Source organism: Protopterus annectens, chromosome 1.part0, assembly GCF_019279795.1.
Source record: "Protopterus annectens isolate FY-2018-M chromosome 1.part0, PAN1.0, whole genome shotgun sequence".
NCBI classification, from domain to species: domain Eukaryota; kingdom Metazoa; phylum Chordata; order Ceratodontiformes; family Protopteridae; genus Protopterus; species Protopterus annectens.
The window spans coordinates 1,399,616,865-1,399,642,958 of record NC_056725.1 but is presented as its reverse complement, the minus strand read 5'-3'; the positions used below and the strand labels follow the sequence as shown (position 1 = coordinate 1,399,642,958).

At 45.4% G+C, this 26,094-nt stretch overlaps 1 protein-coding gene across 1 annotated transcript in view; it reads right to left on the bottom strand.

Moving 5' to 3' along the window:
• Positions 1-26,094, bottom strand: part of SNRPA (small nuclear ribonucleoprotein polypeptide A) — a 526,049-nt gene that overhangs the window by 159,093 nt on the left and 340,862 nt on the right. The window contains exon 4 of the mRNA XM_044067214.1: positions 11,619-11,807. Within this exon, the coding sequence (XP_043923149.1) occupies positions 11,619-11,807 (189 nt within the window). The remainder of the gene's footprint in view (positions 1-11,618; positions 11,808-26,094) is intronic.

Sequence of the window (26,094 nt, the reverse complement as noted above, 5' to 3'; positions counted from 1 at the left end):
ATTTTCTAGTACTAGGCCTTCTGGCTTCTAAAATGACATCCATCACAGCTTTACTGAGAGGTGTGGTTTGTATGGCTACATTATCCGCCATGCTGCCAGGTTTAGGGCCCAGAGTTGGCTGTGCAGAATCTGATTGTTTTGCTGGGACAGTAGATGAGGTATTTGAGGTAAGGCTGGGCATTGGGACAAGTTCCTTAAGATCGGATACCAGCACTGGCGTGGTGAGTCTGGGGCAATCAGAATCCTTTTTGGTTTCTCTTACCTGACCTTTAGGAGTACCTTGGGGAGGAGAGGCAGTGGAAGAAAGGCATATACTGATAGGTTTTTGTCCAGTTGAAAGAAAAGGTGTCCACCTTCCAGGTTTGTCCAGTTGAAAGAAAAAGCGTCCACCTTCCAAGCTTATCTGCAATTGTGCAGAATCTTTTTAGTTGATTGTTTTGAGGGGAGGCAAATAGATTATGCCTGGGCGTCCCCATTTCTTTATCATGCTGAAGACTTGTGGATCCAGGTGCCACTTGAGGATCCATGAGGTTTCTGCTTAGTTCGTCTGTCAATTGTCCTTTCCTGGCAGGAATTGTGCCTGCAGATGAACTTGGCAAGTCAATGCGGTGTCCCATAAAGCCATGGCTTGTCTGCACAGGGGATAAGAATGAGTGCCCCCCCCTGCTTATTTATGTACCACATGACTGTGGCGTTGTCTATCAGTAGTTGTCCCGGATGAAGTAGGTCCTTGAAGGCAGTCAGGGCATTTTGAACAGCTAGCATCTCTTTTTGATTGATGGGATGCTTTTGGTTTGAGGACCAGGTGCCCTGAATGCCTCTTCCTGCCATTTGGGCCCCCCAGGCATAATCTGATGCATCCGTTAGGTTCTGCCTGGCTGGGGGTAGTGAAAATGGCTGTGTCTTGCTTTGGTGACCAGCCTTTGTCCATCGAAATTCCTGTTGCAGGCAGGGAATTAGAGTAATCATTGTTTTCAGACTGGCAATGTTGTGTCTGACTTTAGGTACCACTGAATTTTCCTCATATGCAGTCTTGCATATGGAATTAAGACGCAGGATGCCATGAAGCCCAAAGCCTGCAGAATTTTCTTGCAGATAACTGGGCCTTTATTGCCATTTCCTCGAAATAGTAGTCAGGTGTCTTTGTCTGGAGTGAGATAAGCCATCTGAGCAGTTGTATTTAAGCTTGCACCCAGGAATATTACCTCTTGAGAGGGTACTAGTTTTGATCTTTTTGTTGACTGTGTACCCTAGGCATGTTCAAAGTCTTATCACACATGTCAGATGCTGTAGCAGAATGTTCTTGTTCTCTGCTTGTTTGAGGCAGTCGTCCAAGTAAGGATATATTTGTATTCCTCTGTCTGCAATAAGCAATTATTGGTGCCAGGCACTTTGTGAAGACCCTGGGCACAGTAGACAAGCCAAAGGGCAGTGCAGAGAATTGGTAATGCTTTGAGCCAGCCTTGAATCGGAGGCATCTCCTCCATGATTGTCCGATTGGGACATGCAGGTATGCCTCTTAGGTCTAAAGTCACGAGCCAAGCCTTGCTGCCCAGCATGGGCAGAAACGGCTGTAAGGTCAACATCTTGAAGTTTGGTATATCCAGGAAAGTGTTTATAATAGATAGGTCCAGTACAGGTCTCCATGCTTTGTCCTCTCCGGGTACCAAGAACAGCGAGTAAAATCCCTGTCCTTGCTGGGGCACTTGAATGGCCCTCATGTCCATGAGAGCTGCGACTTGTTTTTGAGCCTCTGCCCATTGATTTTTTGGCAGGTCTGGCCAACCGTTTGCCCTTGGCAGGGTATGGAAATGAAACTTGTAGCCTTGTGATACTGTCTAGAACCCATTTATCCTGGGTTATAATGTGCCAATTTTGAGAAAAAAGTGCTAGTCCCCCCCCCCCCCAAGGGAGCTGCCAGAAGATAAGTGCTTGGTGCAGGCAGGGGGAAGTCATTGGGACTGTTTCCTGTATGATTGTGCTTTGTCTTCTCCACCTTTGGAGGTAGAAGCACTCCACTGCTTAGGCCTGTAGGATCCTTGCGGCTGTGATATGCTTCTAGGGTATCTGGATCTGCCCCTTTGAGGTCTGAGACTGGAAAGGACCAACTCTTTGTAGGCCAGTGTCTGCTAAATCTAGGTGGCTGTACCTGTAAAAAAATCCTTGACAGTTTGCATAGATTTAGCTTTGTCCTCCATTTTCTTTAACACCTCTTCTGCCTTAACACTAAACAAGGTATGTTGTAAAGGAGCATCTGACAATCTTGCTTTAACATGGTCAGGCAGAGTTTGTTCCTTTAACCAAGCATGCCTCCTAATGACAGAACCTGCAACAGCGGCCCTGCAGGAGGCCTCCAGAGAATCAAAACCACATTGCAAAGTATGATTTCCAACTTGTTCAGCTGCATGCAATAAACCCTGCATTTCTTTGTTTTCTGCAGAATTTGCCATCATTTTCTACTTAAGCAGCGTCATGATATATTGCTGATTAGAACATATGAAACTGGCAATTTAATGCCCTTATAGCCAAAGTAGCAGATGTGTAAATCTTTTCCCCCCATCTACCCAGTGCCCCAGAATCCCTGTCAGAGGGGGTAGGGTTTTTTTGCAGTAGAAAACTTGACCCCTTTTGGACCCCGAGAAAAATAGTTCCTGGGTCTGCAGCAGGGTTTTTGAAAAGGAATTTACGAGAGTCAGGGGACCCTGTAGTATCCGTCAGGCTTAACAGGAGCTGGAGGTAGAGAGTCCGGGGTCAGGCTAGACTCAGAGAACACATCTACAATGTCCAACACAGGTGGAACAGCTAGAGGCCTGTGTTGAGGTAGTAAAAGTCTGAGCCTTTTCATAGATTCTGAAAAATCTTGGCTTTCCCAATGGAAGTGCTCCCTCATAGTATGCAAAGTTTCCCCAAGAGTAGTCCCTCAGGAGGAGAAGCTGAAGGAATTGATTCTTCAGCATCAGAATCCTCATAGGGAGGAAGAGAAGGTTCCTGACCAGAAGAGGAATCAGAAGAAATGGAGACCTGATCTAAAGGTTTACAGTCTCTCTTGCCTAGGCCTCTGATCAGGAGGGGGATGGGAACCCCTGATCAAGGTAATTAAGTCTTCTGCCATTTTGAGCATCTGTTTTTTGGGCACTGAGGCCTGTCCTTGTGGCTGGTGAACTTGTTTCTTTGCCTTTAAAGGTGTTTTAGTCTTTGTAGTCTGTTTTATATACACAACTGTTTAGGTCCGAATACACCCTCAAAAGCAGATGCCTGTTCAGTGGCTCCGGACCCATCTGAGGGAATAACCTCAGAGGTCCCAATACCTGCTCTGGGGATGAACAGTGGAACTAGCTTCTGCCAGTTCCCTCTTGGTGGCTGCCGCGACCATGGAATCAACTGCATGGACCAATTGGGCTGGTCTTTGGGGTGGATAACATTTTGTCTGGCCTCCGGGGGACAGGTTCTACTTTGTTTGGGGCATTCCAGGCATGCTGCACGATTAGTTTTACAAGATCGTCCACAGGTGGGGTCACCCAGGAAGTAGATGCCAGAGCACGGAAGGCCTGCAAGAACAGATAGTCTCCCCACTGCTTGATAGAGAATGTTTCCAAATGAGATGTCTTCTGGGGGAGAACGTGGGGACCCTTCTCCCTCATCGCAATCTGTGTCCTCAGTGAGATAGATTTCTCAGGGGTATCAATGTGCTTACTTCTGCACACGGATCTACCGAGGACTACTCCAGAGAAGGGATTCCCTTCAAGGGAAGGTCTTGCGGCTCCCATGCTCGGGATCCCAAAGTCGGGGGATGGGACAGCTGCATGCCAGAGCGGGGTTTTGGAGTCTATGCCATTGGCACTGACTGCAAGCCTATAGAGGCAAGGACCTCTCCACCACCTGGAAAGCAGGCCTGCCAGAGGAGGGATGGGAGTCCAGAACAGAGGACAACCTCTGAACCAGGAACACCCCACCCTGCGGAGCCGAACTAGGAACCATGGTGCTAACAGCCCAATCACTGCTCCTGGTGGATCTGTTGGAGGCTGCTGAAGGAGTCAGGTCTGTCAAGAAAGACACACACACAAACACACACAAACACACACACACAAACACACACACACACACACACACACAAACACACACACACACACACACACACACACACAACAAACACACACACACACACACACACAAACACACAAAAACACACACACACAAAACACACACACGCGCACACACACAAACACACACACACACACACACACACACACACACACACACAAAACACACACACACAAACACACACACAAATACACACACACACACACACACACACACACACACACACAAACACACACACACACAAACACACACACACACACACACACACACACACAAACACACACACACACACACACACACACACACACACACACACACACACACAAACACACACACACATACACACACACACACACACACACACACACACAAACACACACACACACACAAACACACACACACAAACACACACACACACACACACACACACACACACACACACACACACACAAACACACACACAAACACACAAACACACACACACACACAACACACACACACACACACACACACACACACACACATACACACACACACACACACACACACACACACACAAACACACACACAAACACACACACAAACACACACACAAACACACACACATAAACACACACACAAACACACACACACAAACACACACACAAACACACATAAACACACACAAACACACACACAAACACACACACAACACACACAAAACACACACACAAACACACACCAACACACACACACAAACACACACAAAAACACACACAAAAACACACACAAAAACACACACAAAAACACACACAAAAACACACAAAAACACACACACAAAACACACACATAAACACACACAAAAACACACACAAAAACACACAAAAACACACACACAAAACACACACACAAAACACACACAAAACACACACAAAACACACACAAAAACACACACAAAACACACACAAAAACACACAAAACACACACAAAAACACACACAAACACACACAAAAACACACACAAAAACACACACAAAAACACACACAAAAACACACACAAAAACACACTTCTGGCCATCTGCTGGGGAGAGCTTATGGCCACACTGTGCAGTGCTTAAAGATAGCTTTTCAGCCATACTATCAAACAAGCATTAAAAAAAGAACGACCGAACGACTCTTGCCACCCCCATAGTGCCGTTTTTAGGCAAGGCTCAAATTCTATACCTACCACCCTAGAACACAAAAAAGGAAAAAATCTAAGGGTAATGCTGCTCAACGCCAGAAGTCTCAATCTCAAGATGCACGCACTCGAGGCCCTTCTCAGTATGGAGAACATAGATGTCTGTGCTGTGACAAACCTGGTTCAAGGCTCCTGAGAGCACCCCAGCACTATCAGGTTTCACCTCATATCATGCGTTCCAGCCCCAAAATCCGGACAACACCAAGAAAGGAGGGGGGTGTCCATATTCATAAAGGACACCCACACCTCAAGGTTGGTGGCAACGCACGATGCATCGGAGACCATCCAGGTGTAATTAGCCATAGGCAAGACTGCTCTGCAATTTGTAGCATGTTACAGGCCACCCTCTCAAACTCAGGAACCTCACATGGCCTTCCTGAAAACATTGGAGGGGATAAAGGTATCTCCAAACACCATCATACTAGGTGACTTCAACTACCCTAATATAGACTGGGAACACTACAAGCCCAAACGCTCTAGCCCAAAGGGTCCTGGAGTTCATAAACTCAAATGCCATGGAACAACTAGTTACCATCCCCACAAGAGGAGAAAACATACTTGATCTCATCATCACGAACATGGGATCACAATGTTCAACACCGGAAGTATACCCCTCACTGGTGAGATCAGACCATAAACTAATCTCGCTGGAGGTCCTCATCCCGCCCCCACCTGAAATAAAAAAGACCAGTGAAAAACTTCTCAAAAGCCGACTTCACACTTCTAAAAACTAGTGTGGTCTCCTTTAAGGCCCCTGAGCCAGTGGTAAACATTACTCAAACCGCTGAATCACTTACAAATGCCTTCTACCAGCACCTACAGGACTGCATGGATCAGGCAATCCCAAACAAAACTAAGACTCTTTGTACCAAAGGCAAGCGTCCAGTCTGGTGGACCCCAGCCATAAACAAGCTCTACAACAAAAGGAGGAAGCTACTACAAGATAGAGCAAAATCCTTGAAAGGTAAGACACCTTTGATCATTATAAGTAAAAAACTAAGAGCTCTCAAAATCATCCAAGGCAAATTGAGAGAAAAATCGCCAAGGACTCAAAAGACAATCATAAGGCCTTCTTTAGCTATGTTAGAAACCTAGGAGGAAACTCCCAGATATGCTCAGAATTAGTTCAAAATGATGTGAAGATTACTGAACCTACACACATTGCCAACATACTGGCTGACAGGTTCAGTGCAAACTTCTCCCCCCCAAAAGGAGAGATATCTATACCAGAGGATTGTAGCACCCCAAACATCTCCAACGCCCAGGTGAGAACTGCTCTCCAAAGCAGAAAACACAGCATCCATGGGACCGGATGGTGTCCCCGGCTGTGTGCTCCACAAACTCAATGAGGAATTAAACCCGCAGTTAGGACAGCTGTTTAATCTTAGCCTCACCTCAGGATACGTACCCAAGTAATGGCGCACGGCGACTGTGGTCCCACTTCACAAGGGCGGTGCCTCCACCGACCCTGGAAATTACCGTCCCATTAGCTTGACAAGCCTTATCTGCAAAGCCATGGAGAGGATCATAATGGAACTCAAAGACATAGGGAACTTGCAGACTTTGGATCCAACCCAGTTTGGCTGTCAAAGGCAGATCATGCCTTTTAAACTTGGTTGACTTTTTTGAGACAGTCACCAAGGCCATTGATGAGGGAAAGGCAGTCCATACAGCCTACCTTGACCTGGCAAAGGCCTTCGACACAATACCCCACTCAGGTATAATCGAATCAGCTTGAATGTAAACCCATACATCACAAGATGGGTTGCAAACTGGCTAAGTGACAGAACCCACAGGGTCAGAGTTGCTGGAGCCATGTCAGACTCAAAGCCTGTCACAAGTGGTGGCCCACAGGGCTCAGTCCTGGGTCCACTCTTGTTCGGAATCTACTTTTCTGAAGTACAAGCAAACGCAGGAGGGTTATGGCTGACAAAGTTTGCAGATGACTGCAAACTGGGCGCCATAGTCGAAAACACATCTGACACAGATATCCTTCAGAAGGGCCTCACAGAAACGGACTGGTGCCAGAGCCATGGCCTAAAGTTAAATGCCAAGAAATGCATAGTAATACCCTTCGGGGAAAAACAAGGTTACCCCCATCTACCATATAGGTGGCAATCCTCTGAGCACAGAAGAAGTCATCAAGGATCTGGGGACCCAGGTTGACAGTAGCCTTTCGTTTGACACTCATGTTGCTAAAGTAGTTAGGAAAACCTTCTACATTGCCCACCTGATCATGAAGGGATTCACATCTAGATCAAGGGAGGTCATCGTCCCCCTGTACTCACTCATTAGACCTATGATTGAGTACAATGCCCCATTCGGAATGCATCTGACCAGACACCTGAAGCAGCTGGAAAGGCCCCAAAAGTTCCTCACCAAAAGGATAAAGGGTCTCAAAAATATGTCTTATGCTGCCCGACTGAAAGAACTCCAGCTCTATTCAGTCTCATACCGCTTGCTCAGAGGTGACCTGTGCCTGACATATAAGGCCATGTCAAACCCTGATTTGATGAATATGCTTCACCTCAAAAAAATCTAGATCCCTCAGAACCACAAGGGCGGGAGACTTAAACCTTGACACGGTTATTAATAGAACGTGCTGGAGGGACAGATTCATCACCCAGAGACTCCCTATGCTGTGGAACAAAATCCCGGTACATGTGAGGCAGAGCACCTCGCTGGCCTTGTTCAAGAGGAATCTTGACCAATGGATGGGAGATCGCAGATATACCCCAGGGATTACTTCAGTGTCACTGCTTGACAGAGGAACAGCAAAATAATAGGCATAGTTTTATTCAAACTAAAGGGGTGGCGAAAGCCAAATAACTATGGGCTAGGCTTATAAATGCCCTTGGGCAGATAGCCTAGTATGAACCTATGAACCTTTCTTTTAGGCTAACAAAACACATCCACTCACCACACTAGACTAAGGGGGTGAGGGGCACCACAGAAAACTACTCTAAACTACAACTACAAACCTACACTCTACGCCAAAGCGATGGGAGGGGAGAAAAAGTACTTTTACTAACCTGACACGATTAAAAGTAACAGAAAATTTAGAAAAACTTGCTAACAGAATCACCCTGCTAGCTGGAGCTCTAGGGACATGATTTACAAATTGTGGCAAACGAGATCTGGGGATGTAAGGCAGTGGTGCATTATGGGTAAGGGGAGGAGTATGGAGCTCAGAGCTGATGCTAATAATCTTGGCCAACTCGGATCCAATACAGATCTGTATTCCCACAGGTTGAAGACCAAATGAAGTAGATCTGTGGAATAACCACCCTTGACCTGAAGAAACTTAATGGAGAACACACCAGAACAGTCCATCCTTGAAAACCTTCAAAAACACATGTCACAGAAAACCTCTGAAGGGTTTAGCACCCAGACCATCAATTTTCTCCTACACTGTTATAACCTTTAGTATGAGAACATGGAAAGCAAAGTTTTTGGATCCTGGCCAGCTGTTACATCCTATAACCCCATACAGTTATGGCCATTTTAGCACTTATTTAAATAAGTCACCTTGGACATGGACTACCAAGATGAACAGAAGGGAATGGCATTTAAAATATTTCTGGTGGTAACTCCATTCCCTGATGCATATAAAACAGATCCCAGGGTCAATCATTTCTAGGCATCAGCAACAGATTCCTTTTTGACGGAAGAATCTGCCACCAAACAATCTTACCATGGGCTCTTTAGAGAGCTCTGTTCTTGTGGAACAAAAAAAGACTCAAACAGCAAACAAGGTATGAATTTGATCTTGCACTCTGTGCCAATTCCCTTATCAATGTAGAATTGTGGGCAGTTTTAGTCACTGGACTTAAATAACCTTACAACTGGAGGACATGTAGGGGTTGAGGTAACCAGGAGGTGGCACAGTGACCATTGTTCCTGCCCCAATGTCTACTTCAGGCTTTGACAGTCCAATGGCCCTTCTCAAAATGTCCTCTTACTTGAATTACCCACAGTGACACTGTTCTGGATATAAAAAGCCACTGCTATAAGGGGTAATTCCTGTTTTCTGGCACTGTGGAACAAAATACTTCACATTTGAATAACTGTCTTCAACCAGCTTTAACTATATGGAAAAAGGCCAAATGATAGCATTGTCTAGGAAGTGCATTTTAACAGTGTGCCCCCTTTGATGTCACTGGATAATGGCTGAAATAGCAAAACATGTGATCCAATAATCAAGGAGGCCATCATGCATGGGTCTTTACTATCAAAGGCACAAGTGTGCTTACTAATTATCGGCATCAAAGTGGCATTAAATATCTCCTGAATGTCATCTTAAGAATGGAGCACATGGGTTTGGCAGTTACAATCCTAAAGTAGCAAATGTTTGCCCAAATCTACTCTGTACAGAGGTATCATCGGGTAGCATTGACAACTGTCAGCACCTCTTGCTTCCTGGCTGCTACCAGGGAGAACAGATCCTGCCACTAAAGTCTTAACAAGCAGCCTGAATTTCTTTATTCTACAAAAGCAGCCAGACATCGAAATCATGACTGACAGGTTGACAAAATGCTCTCAAAGGGTTCTGTTAAACACCTGAATTAATGTAAGATTAGTCCTGTTCAACATCTAGCACACCTAAATGTGGAAACAGTCACTTTAGTCTAGAGGAAAAGGAAGCCAGAGAACAAGAATTCATCACTGCAGTGTCACTAAAGTAGGGAGACTGCCAGAAGCAGCTCATCTTCATAAGATGCGACACCAGTTTTGCTGCCACATACGCTCTAGCAAACACAAACGTATGAAAAGAGGACCAAGTCAGGTTAAATGGGCCAGACCTACAAGCTGCAGTGTAGGCAGGTTCCAGCATTCTGGGCTCACCTTAAAAAAAACTCACTTCTCCGCTCCTGGACAAAAACAGTCAAAAAACTAGTGATGGCAGCTTAATGAACTGCTATTAAAATTACTAGACCGTGCCTGATGCCAGCTATCTCAAATGACATACCAAAATAGGGCATGTTAAAAGCAAAGGGTGGTAAATCTGCACCATTCCAGGGCCAACGTCCTCATAGGACTGAGGAGTTCAAAGGCTTTCTGCCTGCAGAAGTACTGGCCGTCAATATCGCCATCTTTTGAGACGTTTACTACGCCCTCACTTTCTGAAGTATGAATGAGGGCAGCTGCACACTGACTCATGGCTAAGAGTTTTCTTATGCTCTACAGAAAACAAAAATGAAAAATTCTTACAGATCCACTACAGCAGAAAAGTGAAGACTTTAGCTGACTGATACCACAAAGCAAACATTATGGCCTTTTCAGGGGACATTACTGACTTGGGAAGCGATCTTAAAATTGGAGACCTAAAAAAAATACAAAATGGACTACTTATTGTGCAGATGCAGTGGTCACAGAGGATACAGATGGCCCAACTTCCAAGTGGTCACACAGACTTCCCCTGCATGGGTTAACTGGACATCTGAAAGTCTAGAATTCAGGCTAGATAGTGGTACTTCGGCCAAACGCACGGACATGTAATATACTGCAACACTGACCCACCATGAAATGGTTGAAAAAATGGTGAGGGCTAAAGGATGGTATGCAGTATGAAGGGTCTGCACAGATGCCAGAGCAGCAGCGCAAACATATCCTCTCACTGGGGATATTACACAGTGCACACCCTGGTAAGCTTGGCAATGCTTCTAAAGGTAAAGTTACATGTTGCTATCTGAACAGAACTACTGGTGCTCCACATGTTTTGCTTTCAATCAACCCCCTTAACCCAAACTAGAACTCCACTGGGTAAGCAAACTAAGTACTACAAAACCCGGACTCCATTTATCAGGTGAAAACACTTACTGATTTTTAAAAGGAATGATTCTTATTCAGATGCACAACAAACCTGCAAGCAAATGAGTGAACTAAGGCCGCTTCAAGCAGGTCAGTACTTGGGGAGACCTACCTGAAAGTCACAGGTAGCTACTTCCTGGTACTGTTACAAGAAATGAAAATAACCTGTTTGCATTTTAGTTTTTTTCAACTACAAACTATAAAACTGCCATACAAAACAGGAAAAGTAAGGCTAATGAATCCAGTAAAATAAAGGAAATTTTAGCAACACTATTCAAAGCAGCATGAAATAGGTATTTTCGGTCAAATAGCAGTACCTAAATAAATTGCATGTCTTGCTCATCACAACCTTTTTGTACAGCATAATCCTTTAATATTAGTAACAAATTATAGAAAAGGAATCTTAAGCTCAGTCAGACAAACCCGGTCAACAAATGTAAATTAAATAAAATAAAAGGTAGTGCAGGATTAAGCAAGACCATACTTACAGGAACAGATGCTGGAACAGAAGGCCCAACAGGTGCTGATGGTGCTGCTGGCCCAGTAGGCCCAGGAACCGTCTTTTTCACAGGAGGCTCAGGAATTTTGACTCTTCTAATGTCCCTCCTGTCTCGTTCGACATAGGTGCCTTTCATTTTAGCAATAATGTCAGAGTCTGTCTTGGCATACTGAATACGCTGTATTAAAAAGAAAAGTTTCAATTATCCATCACCTTCATACAAAAGTTTTGACAGCCAAGTCGGAAACCTAGAATTGAACAGCAAGCTAGATTCTCAGCGCAGTCAATATGGCAGAGATATATTACACACTTGTTTCAGTGGTAGATGAGGTAAACTGGCATATGGCAACAGTAAGCTTAACAAAAGACAGAATTCAAAATATTTGTGCAGCCTATAAAACTACTAAAACAAAATGCAAGGTACTGCTAACTGACTTCATTTCAAAAGCCTAGTTACTCGACATCCAAAGTAACAGCTTCATCAAAGTATGAAAAACTAGTGACAAGAGTCAGACAGGCTCCATCTTTCAGGTTGAGTAATAAGATTAGTGAAATGTAAAGGGGAATCTTCCAACAGCTACTTGTGAAAGATTGCAGCAAACGCCCATGTGGGTACCACGTTACATACTATTTGAACATCAGTGCAGCTGTGTGCATGCATAATGTAAATATATACTGTGCACCTACATATACTAATCAAGCATGTACTTAAAATGCAACCCCTTCCCAAACACAAATTTCTGGTTACTTTCTGGCTTCTCAGTTGTTAACTTTAGGGTTTAATGATCCCTACCTGTGCAGTTCATAATCCCCTCAGTGCCTCCCTGTTTAACCTGCACAAGGGCCCATGTGTTAGGGTAGTACCTGCATGTGGAGGCCCTCACTACATGGCAGGCTACAAAGGACTGCACCACTAGACAGAGTGGATGGGATAAACAGGAGCAGTTTTACTGTGACTGAGGCTTTTTGCTAGACCCAATATACAACACTGCCATCAAGACTTAAACTGGAAAGGCAATCACTAATGTACCAAGGACATGCCTCCTCAGCTGTCTGAGCTTCAGCCTCCAACTGAGAAACTCTCAAAAATGGCTACTGTGGGCATGGACGTTAGCACAGCATGCAGATGTCCAACAGTTTTGAATTTATTTTCGGGAGGGGTTGAAACCACCCCCCATTTCCGCATTTGATAAGCAATTCACAAAAGCAAAGCACAACCATCAATACTGAATAAAGGGAGCAAAAGCTCAGTATACAATTCGACACATACAGCGCATGAGCAACATGCTCTGAAAAGTACAGTTGTGTACTCTTACCATAAATGTAGATGTAGTGTATTCACTGTTGCAGTCATTGCATTTGGGTAATCTGCTGGCAGGTTGCCCTCAGTCGGCCTGATTAACAAAATCTTGGGTCCTGCGTCGGTTGCAGTCCCTTCTTCCATGACATCAGGTCATCAGGGGTATAAAACATGCAGCAGATGCCATTACATCAGTTTTTCTTGCCCCAGATGTCAGGTGCCCCCCAACTGGGGAGAGTATAGTTGTGTACACTTACCATAAATGTAGATGTTTGCGTGTATTCACTGTTGCAGTCCTCGTTACCCACCCTCCAGCCCATTTTTCAAATACACTCAAACATCTACATTTATGGTAAGTGTACACAACTGTACTATGTTCTTAGTGTTTCACTGTTGGTCATTACATTTGAGTAGAATCCCAAAGCTATGGTTGGGAGGATGGATTTATACAGCATTAGGAGCAGCTATAAGGCCCTGCAGGACAGCAGTGGCAAAGCCAGCTCTGGATTCAGAGGAGAGGTAAATGGTAATGTTTGGTGAATGTATGAACTGAGCTCCAGGTAGCAGCTTCTAGAATGTCTCTGGTAGGAACCCCTCTGAGAAAGGCTGCAGAAGATGCAGCCCTGGTGGAATGAGACCCGATACCCCTTGGGGATAGGTTTACCATGGTGCACATAACAGAAAAATACAATGGCTTATCCATTTGGAAATAGTCTGCTTTGAAATAGCCTTTCCCTCTGCCCCACAGAAAATGCCACCAATAGTCCAGATTTTGTCCGGTTTTAAGTAGAATCTAAGTTGTCTGTGTACATCCAATGAATGCAGAATCCGCTCACCCTTGTTCTGTGGATTGGGAAAAAAAGGTGGCAGATGAATGGTCTGATTAAGAGCCACACTGGATACCACCCTTGGGCATGAAAGATAGGTCCCGAGAGCCACACTGTCCAGATGAAAAATAATGAAAGGCTCCACTGCCATAAGAGCCTGTAATTCTGAAATCCTAGCTGAAGTGACTGATGAAAGGAAGGCTGTTTTCCAAGAGAAATTTTGGGTCTGCAGTAGCACCTGGCTCAAAAGGAGGGAGAGAGTTTTTCCAAAACAAAATTGCGGTCCCATGTAGGAGTTGGTGCGCTCCCGGGAGGTCTTACATTTTTGGCCCCTCAGATACTGCTTTAGCAGAGTTTGAGAGAAGAGGGGAGGTTCTGTGTTGTAACAAGCCGAAATGGCAGAGGCATGGACTTTTATAGAAGAAAAAGATAGGCCCTTGTGAAGCATCTCAGTTAGGTATTGCAGAATCTGAGGAATATTGGGCATTGCTGTGCTTTATTCCTTGTGATTGGCTCCAGGCACAGAATCTTTTCCATTTGTCAGCATAAGATTTTCTAGTACTAGGTCTTCTAGCCTCCAAAATGACATCCATCACTGGTTTGGTGAGGGATGCCAAGGGTGATATTAGTTGATTAGCCACGCTGCAAGATTCAAAGTTTGGAGCAGAGTGTGCAGAATTTGGTAGTTCTGCTGAGCCAGTAGGTAAGTGTCTGAGGCAGGTGCCACGGAAGAAGGTACGACATTGCACAGGAGTGGGTACCAATGTTGGCGAGGCCAGTCTGGAGCAATCATTTTTGGTTTGTCCTGTTGGACTTGGGTTTTTCCATCTGAAAGATGGAGCATCCACTTTGAAAACATTTTTTGTGATCAATTCCTGTCCAGAATTTGTCCAACTGAGATCTCTTTGCCTCACTCCAGAACTATGTCTGGGTTCCCCATTTGCGTGAGGCAAAGAGATCTACGTCTGGGTTCCCCATTTGCGTGTCAACATGTAACTTGTGGTTCCAGTTTCCATTCCTGTGGGTCCATAAGATTTTTGCTTAGTTCGTCTGCCAGAGTATTTAGCTTTCTTGGCAGGAATTGAGCTTGTAGTTGTATCCGATAGGTCAAGGCCATGTTCCACAATGCCATGGCTAGTCTGCAAAGGGGTAAGGAATGTGTATCCCCCTGCTTGTTGATGTACCACATAACTGTGGTGCTGTCTATCAGTAGTTGTCCTGGATGAAGGTAGTCCTTTAAGACAGTCAGTATTCTGTACAGCTAGCATATTTTTGATAGATATGTAGGTGCATTCGATTTGGGCTCCATTTGCCCTGAACGCACTTTCCCTGCCAGATGAGCCCCCCAAGCATAGTCGGACGCGTCCGTTAGGGTTTGGGCGGCAGGGGTTGAGTGAATGACAGTCCTTTGTTTTGGTGGCAAGCGTCGGCCAACCATAAAAGCTCTAGTTGCAGGCAAGGTATAATAGGAATCATTGTTTCCAGGCTGTGACAATGTTGACTCCATAAACTTTTTAAGTACCACTGAAGTTTCCTCATATGCAGTCTTGCATATGGAATTAGAAGAATGCAGGAGGCCATGTACTCCAAGGCCTGCAGAATTTGTCTTGCAGATAGCAGGGTTTTTGTGGCCACCTGTTTGAAGTAAATCAATTGAATTTGCTTTTTCTGGCATCAGGTAAGCCATCTGGGCAGTTGTATTCAAGCTTGCATCCAGGAATGTAATATTTTGAGAGGGTACCAGTTGGGATTTCTTTTCATTTATGGTGTACCCTAGACAAGTTAGAACCCTTTTTACAAATGCCAGATGCTTTAGAAGAATGCCCTTGTTTTCTGCCTGAATTAGACAATCGTCCAGGTACGGATATATTTGAATATTTCTTTGCCCGCAAAATTCAATTACTGGTGCCAGGCACTTTGTGAAGACCCTGGGCGCAGTAGAGAAACCAAAGGGCAGTGCAGAGAACTGGTAATGCAAGTAGCCTGCTTTGAAGCGGAGGTATCTTCTGCAAGATGCCTTGATTGGGATATGCAGGTAAGCAGAGTTACCGACCAGGGATCTTTGCCTAGCATAGGTAGTAACTGTTGGAGTCAGCATCTTGAATTTTGGTATATCCAGAAATGTGTTTAGGGTGGACAAGTCCAGAATTGGACGCCATGATTGGTCTTTTCTGGGTACCAGGAAGTCTGGAATAGAAACCTGGCCCCTATTCCTCTTTTGTACTGGTTGAACAGCCCCCATGGTCATGGGGGACAACTTGTTTCTGGGCCTTTGCCCACTGATTTGGGGGCAGATCTGACCATCCGTTTGGGATTGGCAACGTGTGGAAGTCTGTTATCCCTGGGATACTATTTAAAACCTATTTGTCCTGGGTAATAAGTTGCCAATTTCGTGCATGAAGTGCTAGTTTCCCCCCCAAAGGGACAAGTGACAAGTGCTTGGTGATGGTAGAGAGTAGTCATGGAGACTGCTTATCATAGGGAGGTGCCTTGTTGCTTCCAAATTTGGAAGTGGAGGCACCCCATTGTTTTGTTCTAAACGTTCCTTGTGACTGAAACCTGGAGCCTTTGAAATGTCTTGATTTGACTTGAGCGGCTCAAGGGGACTGGAAAGGACCAGTTCTTAGTAGGCCAGTGCCTAGTAAATCTTGGAGGTTGCACTTGTAAGAAATCTTTCACAGTTTGCATAGATTTAGCTTCATCTTCTTTCTAATACTTATTCAGCCTCATTACCAAAGAGATTGTCCTGTTATAAAGGAGCATCCAACAATTTTGCTTTAACATGGTCAGGCAGAGTTTGCTCTGAGCCAAGCATGCCTTCTTAGCACAGATCCAGTCACAGCAGCCCTGCAAGAGCCTTCCAAGAAATCAAATCCACATTGCAAAGTAGGTTTTCCATCTTATTCAGCCGAATGCACTAAATCCTGAAATTTTAATTTTCCACAGTCAGAGATAATCATTTTCTGTTTAATTAGTCCCATGATATGCTGCTATTTAAGCATATGAAATGGACACTTTAAAGCCCTGATTACCAAAGGTTGCAGACGTGTAAACCTTCTTACCCCATCTATCCAGTGCCCTGGCATCTCTATCAGGAGTAGGATTTTTGGCAGAAGAGGCCTTAATACCCTTGGGACCCTGAGAAATAGTTTCAGGATCAGCAACAGGGTTTTTGAAAAGGAATTTATGGGAATCAGGAACCCTGTAGTATCTGTCTGGCTTACAAGGAGCTGGAGGAAGAGAATCAGGAATTATACTAGAATCTGAAAAATCATCCATAATGACTAGAAAGTACAGTTTTGTACCTACCATAAATGTAGATGTCCGATAGACATGCAACTGCAGTCATAACATGTGGGTTGTCCTGCCTCAGGCAGCCCTCGGTCGGCCTGATTCCAAAGTCTGGGTCCGACGTCAGCTGATGTCGCATTTCTCTCCGACGTCAGAGCGGCTGGAGTACATAAGCATCAGCAGACGCCATTTTCTTCAGTGTTTCTTGCCCCAGATGCCAGGTGCCCTCCAAGGAAGGCTGTAATCAAATTGGAAGACAAAAACAGGATTCCAAACAAATAAATGAGCAATAAAACAAATACACCATAACAGGGATAGGAGTGGACCCTAGGCATAGAGGGGTATGGAAGGAGGGAAAATCCGACTGCAGTTGCATATCTATCGGACATCTGCATTTATGGTAGGTACAAAACTGTACTATGTCCTTCAAGAATGCAACTGCAGTCATAACATATGGGTAGAATACCATAGCTTAGCTGGGGGAAGAGGTATGCTCTAGGAAAGATGGTGTGGCAATCAAACCCTGCAGGACTGCCGAAGCAAAGCCTGCTCTGGATCTGGAGTATAAAGGGAGATTGTAGCGTTTGGAGAATGTATGCACGGAGCTCCATGTAGCAGCTTCTAGAATGTCTTTTGTAGGCACCCCTCTTAAGAATGCTGTAGAGGTGGCTGTAGCCTGACATTGGCTGGAACTTTCTTCCCATGGAAGGAACAGAATCTGATGCAATGTCCAATCCATTTAGAAATAGTCTGTTTGGAAATTGCTTTTCCTTGTACCGCAGGGGCGTAAGCTACAAAAAGCTGATCAGACTTCCTACTGGTCTTGGTTCTGTCCAGGTAGTAGCGAAGTTGTCTGTGAATGTCCAAGGTATGCAACAGTCTTTCCCCTTTGTTCTCAGGATTGGGGAAGAAAGCAGGCAGGTGAATAGCTTGATTTAAAGAAACCCTAGATACCACCTTTGGCATAAAAATAGGGTTGGTTCTTAAGGAGACCCTGTCTCTGAAAGATTATGAACGGTGGTATTGCCATTAGGGCCTGTAGTCCCAAAACCCTTCTTGCTGAGGTAATTGCCAACAGGAAAGCTGTCTTCCATGAGAGAAATTGTAAGTCCACTAAAGCTGCTGGCTCAAACGGAGGTAGTCAGTTTTTCTAGGACAAAGTTGAGGTCCCAAGCTGGCACTGGAGCCTTTCTTGGTGGCTTAATGTTCTTGATTCCCCTGAGGAATTGCCTTAAAGGATGTGAAAACACAGGCGGATCAGTGTTATATCTAGCGGAAATAGCTGAAGCATGTATCTTTATGGGAGTCCATTCTGTAGCATATCTGCCAAATATTCCAGGATGAGTGGGATGTTCAATAATGATGCATCATGTCCCTTGCTGGTATTCCAAATGCCGAATCTCTTCCATTTTGCTAAGTAAACCTTTCTGGTGGATGGTCTTCGAGCTTCTGTTAATATCCACTGAACTTCCTTGGAGAGAGATAGATTGAGGTTATTCATGGGATCTCCCAGGCGGTTAGCTGCAGCGTCTGAAGGTTTGGATGCACTGTTCTGAAGTTGTGTTGAGTCAAAAGTAGGGGCCATTGGGGAAGGGCCCACTTCTTGTTGTGACATATGCTCCGTAGTAGTGGGTACCAGTGTTGTCTTGGCCAGTCTGGAGCTATTAGGATCCCCTTGGGTGTCTCTGCTTTGATCTTTAGTAATACTGTGGTCATCAGTGGCAGAGGTGGGAATGCATAGATTTTTAGGAAGTTCCAGTTGAATGAAAGAGCATCTATTTTCCAAGCTTTTGGATGGTATGTCCTTGAGCAGAATTTTTGTAGATGATGGTTGAGGTGAGAGGCAAATAGGTCTACTTCTGGCCTGCCCCATGTCTAGGTGAGTTGTGTGAAGATTTTCGGATGTAACCTCCACTCGTGTGGATCTATGAAATTCCTGCTTAGGCTGTCCGCCAGCACATTGTCTTTGCCTGGGACAAACTGGGATTGTAACTATGTTTAGGCCCAGTGATTTCTCCCAAAGATCCATTGTCAGTCTGCAAAGGGGGTAAGAATGGGTGCCCCCTTGCTTGTTTATATACCTCATCACAGTGGTGTTGTCTGTCCGTATCAGTAAATGGCCTTGCTGAAGATGTTGTCGAAAGTCCTCGATGGCATGCATTACTGCCAGCATTTCCTTTTGGTTTATATGCAGATGTGTTTCCTTTGGAGACCATTGTCCTTGTATACATCTGCCTTCCATGTGCGCCCCCCATCCAAGGTCTGAGGAGTCTGTTGTCATGGTCTGTTTTTTGAATGACATACCTGTGTTTGCCTGGCTTACCGAGGCCCACCATAGGAATTCCTTTTGTAGGCATGGAATGAGCGGTATGGTTGTCTCTAAGTTGTTGCTGTGCTGAGACCATAGGCTTTTCAGGTACCACTGAAGCTTTCTCATGTGTATAGTCTTGCTAATGGAACCAGGAGAATGCAGGATGCCATGTAACCCAGGGCCTGTAGGAATCTCCTTGCAGTCATCTGGGTGAGTTTTGCCAAACCTTTGAAATAACTTTTCTTGCTCGTCTTCTGTCAGGTAAGCCATTTGAGAGGCTGTGTCTAGATGGCTCCTAAGAAAGTTATTTGCTGGGATGGTTGAAGTCTGGACTTTTGGAAGTTGACTGTGTATCCCAGAGCCTGAAGCAATTGTGTATCCCAGAGCCTGAAGCAATTGTATGACACAGTTCAACTTTTTTGTCAAAATCAATTTTTCGTCCGTTTGAGGCAGTCGTCCAGGTACGGGTAAATTTGGATCCCCTGGAGCCTGCAATGAGCAATTACTGAAGCCAGGCATTTTGTGAATACTCTGGGCGCAGTAGATAAGCCAAATGGCAATGCTGAGAATTGATAATGCTCTGGCCCTGCAAGAAATCTGAGGTATCTTCTGCAGCTGTGTCTGATAGGGACATGCAGGTATGCCTCCTTGAGGTCCAGAGTAATCAGCCAAGACCCCTTGCCCAGCATGGGAAGGAGTTGCTGTAGAGTCAGCATTTTGAACTTTGATACTATGAGAAAAAAGTGTTTAATGCGGACAAATCCAGTATTTGTCTCCATTGAGTTTCTTTTCTTGGAACAAGGAACAGTCTTGAGTAGAGCCCCTGGCCTTGTTCTTGTTGTGGAACTCTTTCTATTGCTTTGATCTGAGCAAGCAGAGAAATTTGCTTGATAGCCTCTGGTTTTGTGGTAGGTTTGGCATGCCTTGTTTTCTTAGTAAGGTATGAAAGTGGAACCTGTAACCTTGGTCTATAATGTCCAAAATCCATTTGTCCTTTGTCAATCTGTGCCAATTGTCTGAAAACAGAGATAATTTTCCGCCCAAGGGAGCTTCTATTTGCTCCTTGGTCAGCGGACGTAGAGGAAAGTCATTGAGATTGTCCCTGTGGGGCAGGGGAAACCCCTGTGTCACTTTGGTTTGCTGGCTGCCATTGTCGTCCCCTGTAAGGACCTCTGTATTGTCCTCTTCCTCGGCCACGCCTGTTTTTACCCCTTTGAAATCTTTCAGGATTAGGAAAGGACCAGTTTTTTGAAGGCCAATTCCTGCTGAATCTGGGGGGCTGAACCTGGAGGAAATCTTTCACCGTCTGAACTGATTTTGCTTTTTCCTCGATGGACTTTAACACATCTTTAGCATTAGCACCAAAAAGCTTGTTCTTTTCCAAGGGTGCATCCAGAAGTTTTGCCTTAACATGATCTGGTAGAGGTTGTTCTTTTAACCATGCATGTCTACGAATGACCGCCCCTGTCATAGCTGCCCTACATGAAACTTCCAGTGCATCATATCCACACAAGTGATTGCTGACTTGCTGAGAATTATGTACAGCTTCCTGCAAAGACTTCCTGTCTAAAGGATCAGGAGAGGCCAATGTTTTCTGTAAATCATCTAACAGGTAATCCTGATATTGTAACATATGAAAGAGGCAATTGAGGGCTCTCATAGATAAAGTAGTGGAGGTGTAGACCTTTTTCCCCCATCTCTCTGACCTAGCTTCCCTGTTGGAAGGCAAGGGATTTTTAGAGGTGGATGTTGAAACACCTTTAGGTCCCTGAGAAATAGTTTCTAAATCAACAGCATGGGCCCTAAATAAATGAGAATGTGTTTCTGGGACCCTGTAATATCTGTCTGGCTTGGCTGGAGCAGGAGGAAGAGTATCAGGGGTAACACTGGAGTCAGAATATAGATCATCCAAAACATCAAGCACAGGAGGAATAGCCAAGGGCCTGTGCTGGGGCTTTTTAAGGAAGGTTCGAAGGCGCTTTCTGGAATCGGAATATTCCTGGCCTTGCCACTTGAAATGTTCCCTCATGGTATTAGGAACTTCCCCAAAAGAAATATCCTCAGGAGGGGAGGCCGAGGGGATGGAATCCTCTGCATCAGAGTCCTCATAGGTCTGGAAGAGCTCTTCCTGGCCATCGGAGTGGACAGAGTCCTCAGAATCTTCATCTGAAGGGATAGAGTCAGAGGGTTCAACCCGGGGCCTCTTATCAGAAGGAGGCTGGGATCCTCTCTCAGGATGGGCCTGTGAACCTCTAATCACGGAAATTAAGTCTGCGGCCATAGTCATGATTTGTGTCTCAGGAGTAGGCTGAGGTAAGGCTTTAGCAGTAAGGTGCTTGGTCTTGCTGGCTGCCTTAGCACATGTGTAGGCCTTAATAGACATTGCCATAGGAGGCCACGTGCAGGAGTGACCTTATCTACAGCAATGGTCTCGGGCATTTCCTCTGTTTCAGTATCCGGAGGAAAATCTATAACTGGCGGAGTGGCATCCGGTATCGGAGTAGTCGGTAATGCGGTGTCTTCGGTTTGGAGCGGTGGAATAACAGTCTCAGGGGGAACCGGAGCACTCGCGGTAGGTTTTGACGTGGAGTGGTAGACGCGGGCTGAGGATGTCGGTCCCGGTCTTTTCGTTTCTTGGGAGTCTGCGATGTCGGAAGTTCCAACGGCATTGTAGAAGCAAATTTTTCGCAGAAAAAGTCTTCAGCGAACTCCGCCCGGCGCCTGAGTGCGCTTATTGAAGCGAGCACAGGCGACACAGGCCGAGAAGTCGTGGTCTGGGCCAAGGCAAGGAAGACAGTAAGAGTGGAAATCCTTATGAGGTATTTGTTTACCACAAAACAGACAATTGTTAACCTTTTCAGTAATTTCTGACATCGGCTGAGGCAAGAAAGGGTCCCCAACGGGGTACTTAGCTTTTTTGATGACTTCGGATTCGAAGAATACAGGAGCTGACCGACCGGCACTTGCGAACTGCTTCTGCTTCGGGCACCACGCGGCAAGAAAGACTGAAGAAAATTGTGTCGGCTGATGCTTATATACTCCAGCCGCTCTGACGGAGAGAAATGCAACATCAGCCGATGTCGGACCCAGACTTTGGAATCCGGCCGACCGAGGGCTGCCTGAGGCAGGACAACCCATATGTTATGACTGCAGTTGCATTCTTGAAGGACATCTGTTTTTTTACACATTACGTGTGTGTACAGATGTTTTGTCAACTTCTACTTCCTGTGCGCCAATGCAGTGCTTCATATACATGGAAACCTCTTACAATTCAGAGGAGTGCGCACACATACTGGGCTTAATTAAATCCACTGCTCAAGCCTGATGTTGGAAGTATGCTATGATGGATACAAGTTACTAATTGAGAAACAATGCTAGACAACCCCATAGGGCAAAGTTGCCTAGCCATATGCATATTTAAGTGGACCCACTTAAGTTCTTGCTACCCTTGACAAGCTTTTAAAAGGGCTCTAGTCCCAAATCAAGTCTGCACATGATCCTGGTGTGCCTTACAAAGTAGACTAATTTCCTGAGTGACCTGTACCATTACCTTACTCCACAGGCTGGGAATATGTTGAAATAGGAACCCAATTCCTCCAGAGGATCAAAGACCGACCATATACAGTGACTGATTACGACAAAGCAGACTGCGGTTCTTGGTGTAGTATTTCCATCACAAAGCAAAGTTAAAAAAGTTCTCTATCAGGAGAGAGGAATTTTGTAGTTATGCAAAGACTTCTAAAGTCTTAATTACCAACCCCATTTGAAGACAAGCGTACCCCTTTACAATTACTGCTGCACAAGAGATTTGTGCAACATGTTAAATTTCTTGTACATCCCATACACAAAGTACAGTTGTGTACACTTGCCATAAATGTAGATGGAGTGTATTCACTGTTGCAGTCATAAAAGTGGGCTATCCTGCTAGGGGTAGCCCTCAGTAGGCTTGAATACCAGAGGCTTAGTATTTCCGCGTCTGTTGCTATCGCTCCAGGACTGACATCAGGTCGTCAGTGAAATAAAATCAGCCAGCCGATGCAATTATATCAGTTTTTGTTGCCCCAACTGTCAAGAGCTCCCAAATAGGGAGCTAGATTACAGTGGAAGACCACCACCAGTAGAAAGTAAATACCAAAAATTCCCTGCAAGGAGACAGGAAGAGATAGAGAGAAGGGGGATGGAGGAAGGAAACCAGGACTGCAACAGTTAATATAATTGAACATCTACATTTATGGGAAGTGTACACAACTGTACTATGTTTTGTGCTTCACTGTTGGTCAACACTTTGGTTGATTCCCAAAGCTGAAAAGGGTGGAGGCAGTCAAGAAGACTGGGGGCTGGCTAGGATGCCCTGCAAGATTGCGGTAGCAAAGCCTACCCTGGATTTGAAGATAGGCAGGTGGTAATTCTTGGTGAAAATACGAACAGAAGTCCAAGTTGCAGCCTCCAGGATGTCCCTGGTGGGGACCCCTCTGAGAAAAGTTGCAGAGGTGAAGGTTGCCCTGGTGGAATGTCTCCTTGAGCCCCTTTGGGGTCAGTTTTCCATGCTGTTTGAAGCAGAAATGGATGCAGTGTGCTACTCATTTGGAGATTGTTTGGATATGGCCTTGCCCTCTACCCATGCTGCAAAGCTGACTAGCAATTGGTCAGTTTTTCTAAAGGATTTAGTCCTATCCAGATAGGATCCGAGCGGTCTGTTAACATCTGAAGAGTGCAGAATCCCTTTCCCCCTTGCTTTGTGGGTTAGGGAAAAAGGTGAGCAAATGAATGGATTGATTGAGAGCCACACTACACACCACTTTAGGGATGGAGGGGGTTAGTCCTGAGGGAGACCCTGTCAGCGTGGAAAATGATGAAGGGGTCTACAGCCATGAGTAGCTCTGAAACCCTTCTAGCTGAAGTGATGGCCAGAAGCAAGGCTGTTTTCCGAGAGGGGAATTTTAACTCTGGTGAGCTTTTCCAACACAAAGTTATGGTCCCAAGCTAGGGTAGGAGCTCTGCTGGGTGGCCTCAAGTTGTTAGACCCTCTTAGGAACTGTTTGATGAGAGGGTGAGAGAAGAAAGGAGGCTCTGTGCTAAAATTAGTAGAGATAGCAGAGGCATGAATTTTAATAGAAGAGAAAGATAGACCCCTGTGTAGTAGGGTCTGCTAGGTAATCCAGGATGAGAGGTAGGGAAGGCTGTTCTGTTTCGGCTCCCTTAGCCTGGATCCAGGTGCAAAACCTTTTCCAGTTGTCAGCATAGGAATTTAGTGTTGGGGCATCTAGCCTCCTGTATCACATGTAGTACGTTTGCTTAGGCTGGCAGTTTGAGGAGAGGTCAGAGAATAAGCCAGGCTGCCAGGTTGAGGGTCTGCAATTGGGGATGCATGAATACTCCATTCTTCTGGGTCAGGAGTGTTGGGATTTGAAGTAGGTGCCATGATGGCAGGGGTGAGGCTGTGCAGCAGTGGGTACCAGTGCTGGCTCGGCCAGTCTGCAATCAGGATTGTCCTTAGTTTTTCCTCCCTTATTTTGAGCAGAACCCTTGAAAGGAGTGGTAGAGGTGGAAATGCACAGATGGAGGTTTACCCACTAGAAGGATATAGCAGCCACCTTTCCAGGCCTCGCTGAGGTTCTCTGGTGCAGAATTTGCTGAGCTGATTGGAGTGGGAGGCAGAGAGCCACCTTCAGGGTGCCCCCATTTCTGGGTTACAAGGGTGAAGGTGCTGTGGTCTAGCAGATTTCTGCTAAAGTTGTCTGGCATTTAGGGAGCCTGGCATGAATTGTGCTAGTAGGTGTAGTTGCATGGCTGAGGCAGTGTGCCAAAGGGTCATGGAGAGCCTGCAGAGAGGATAAGAGGGAGTTCCTCCCTGCTTGTTGATACAACACATCACTGTGGTGTCTGTTTTGATCAGTAGAGGCGCTGGGTAGAGTAGGGGTCTGAAAGCTGTCAGGGCATGCTGAACAGCTAGCAACATTTTGGTTGATGTGCAGATATCTGATTTTGGCTCCAATGGCCCTGAATGCACCTGCCGTCCAGGTGTGCACCCCATGCATAGTTTGATGCGTCTGTGGTGAGGGTCTGGGCGTTGTGGGGCTGTTTGAAGGGAAGTCCACTGTTAAGGTTGCATGCTGCTGCCCACCAAAGAAAATCTTTCCTTAGACAAGGTATCATTGGTATGATACTTTCCAGGTCTTGAGTGTTGACACCAAAGGCTTTTTGGTACCATTGTAGTTTCCTCATGCAGTCTGGCATATGGAATTAGAATGCATGAAGCCATGAACCCTAGAGCTTGCAGGATTTTCCTTGCTGATAACTGGATTCTGGTGGCTAGTTGTGGCTAGTTGAGAGAAGTAGCCTGTCAGGTAGGCTTGTTTTTCTGGAATAAGGAATGCCATTTGGGATGCAGTGTCCAGGCTTGCTCCCAGGAATACAATTTTTTGTGTGGGTACTAGTTTTTATTTCTTTTCGATGATAGTGTACCCCAGGGAGGTCATTAGGTCCTTTACAAAGGGTCAGGTGCTGTAATAGCTTTTCCTGTCTGCCTGAACCAGGGAATAGTCTAAGGGGAACATTTGAATATTTCTGCATCTGCAAAAGGCAATGGCAGGAGCCAGGCATTTTGTGAAAACTCTGGGAGCAGTGGATAAGCCAAAGGGAAGCACAGAGAAAGTACAGTTGTGTACACTTACCATAAATGTAGGTGTGTATTTACTGTTGCAGTCATTACATTTGGGTAATCTGCTGGCAGGTT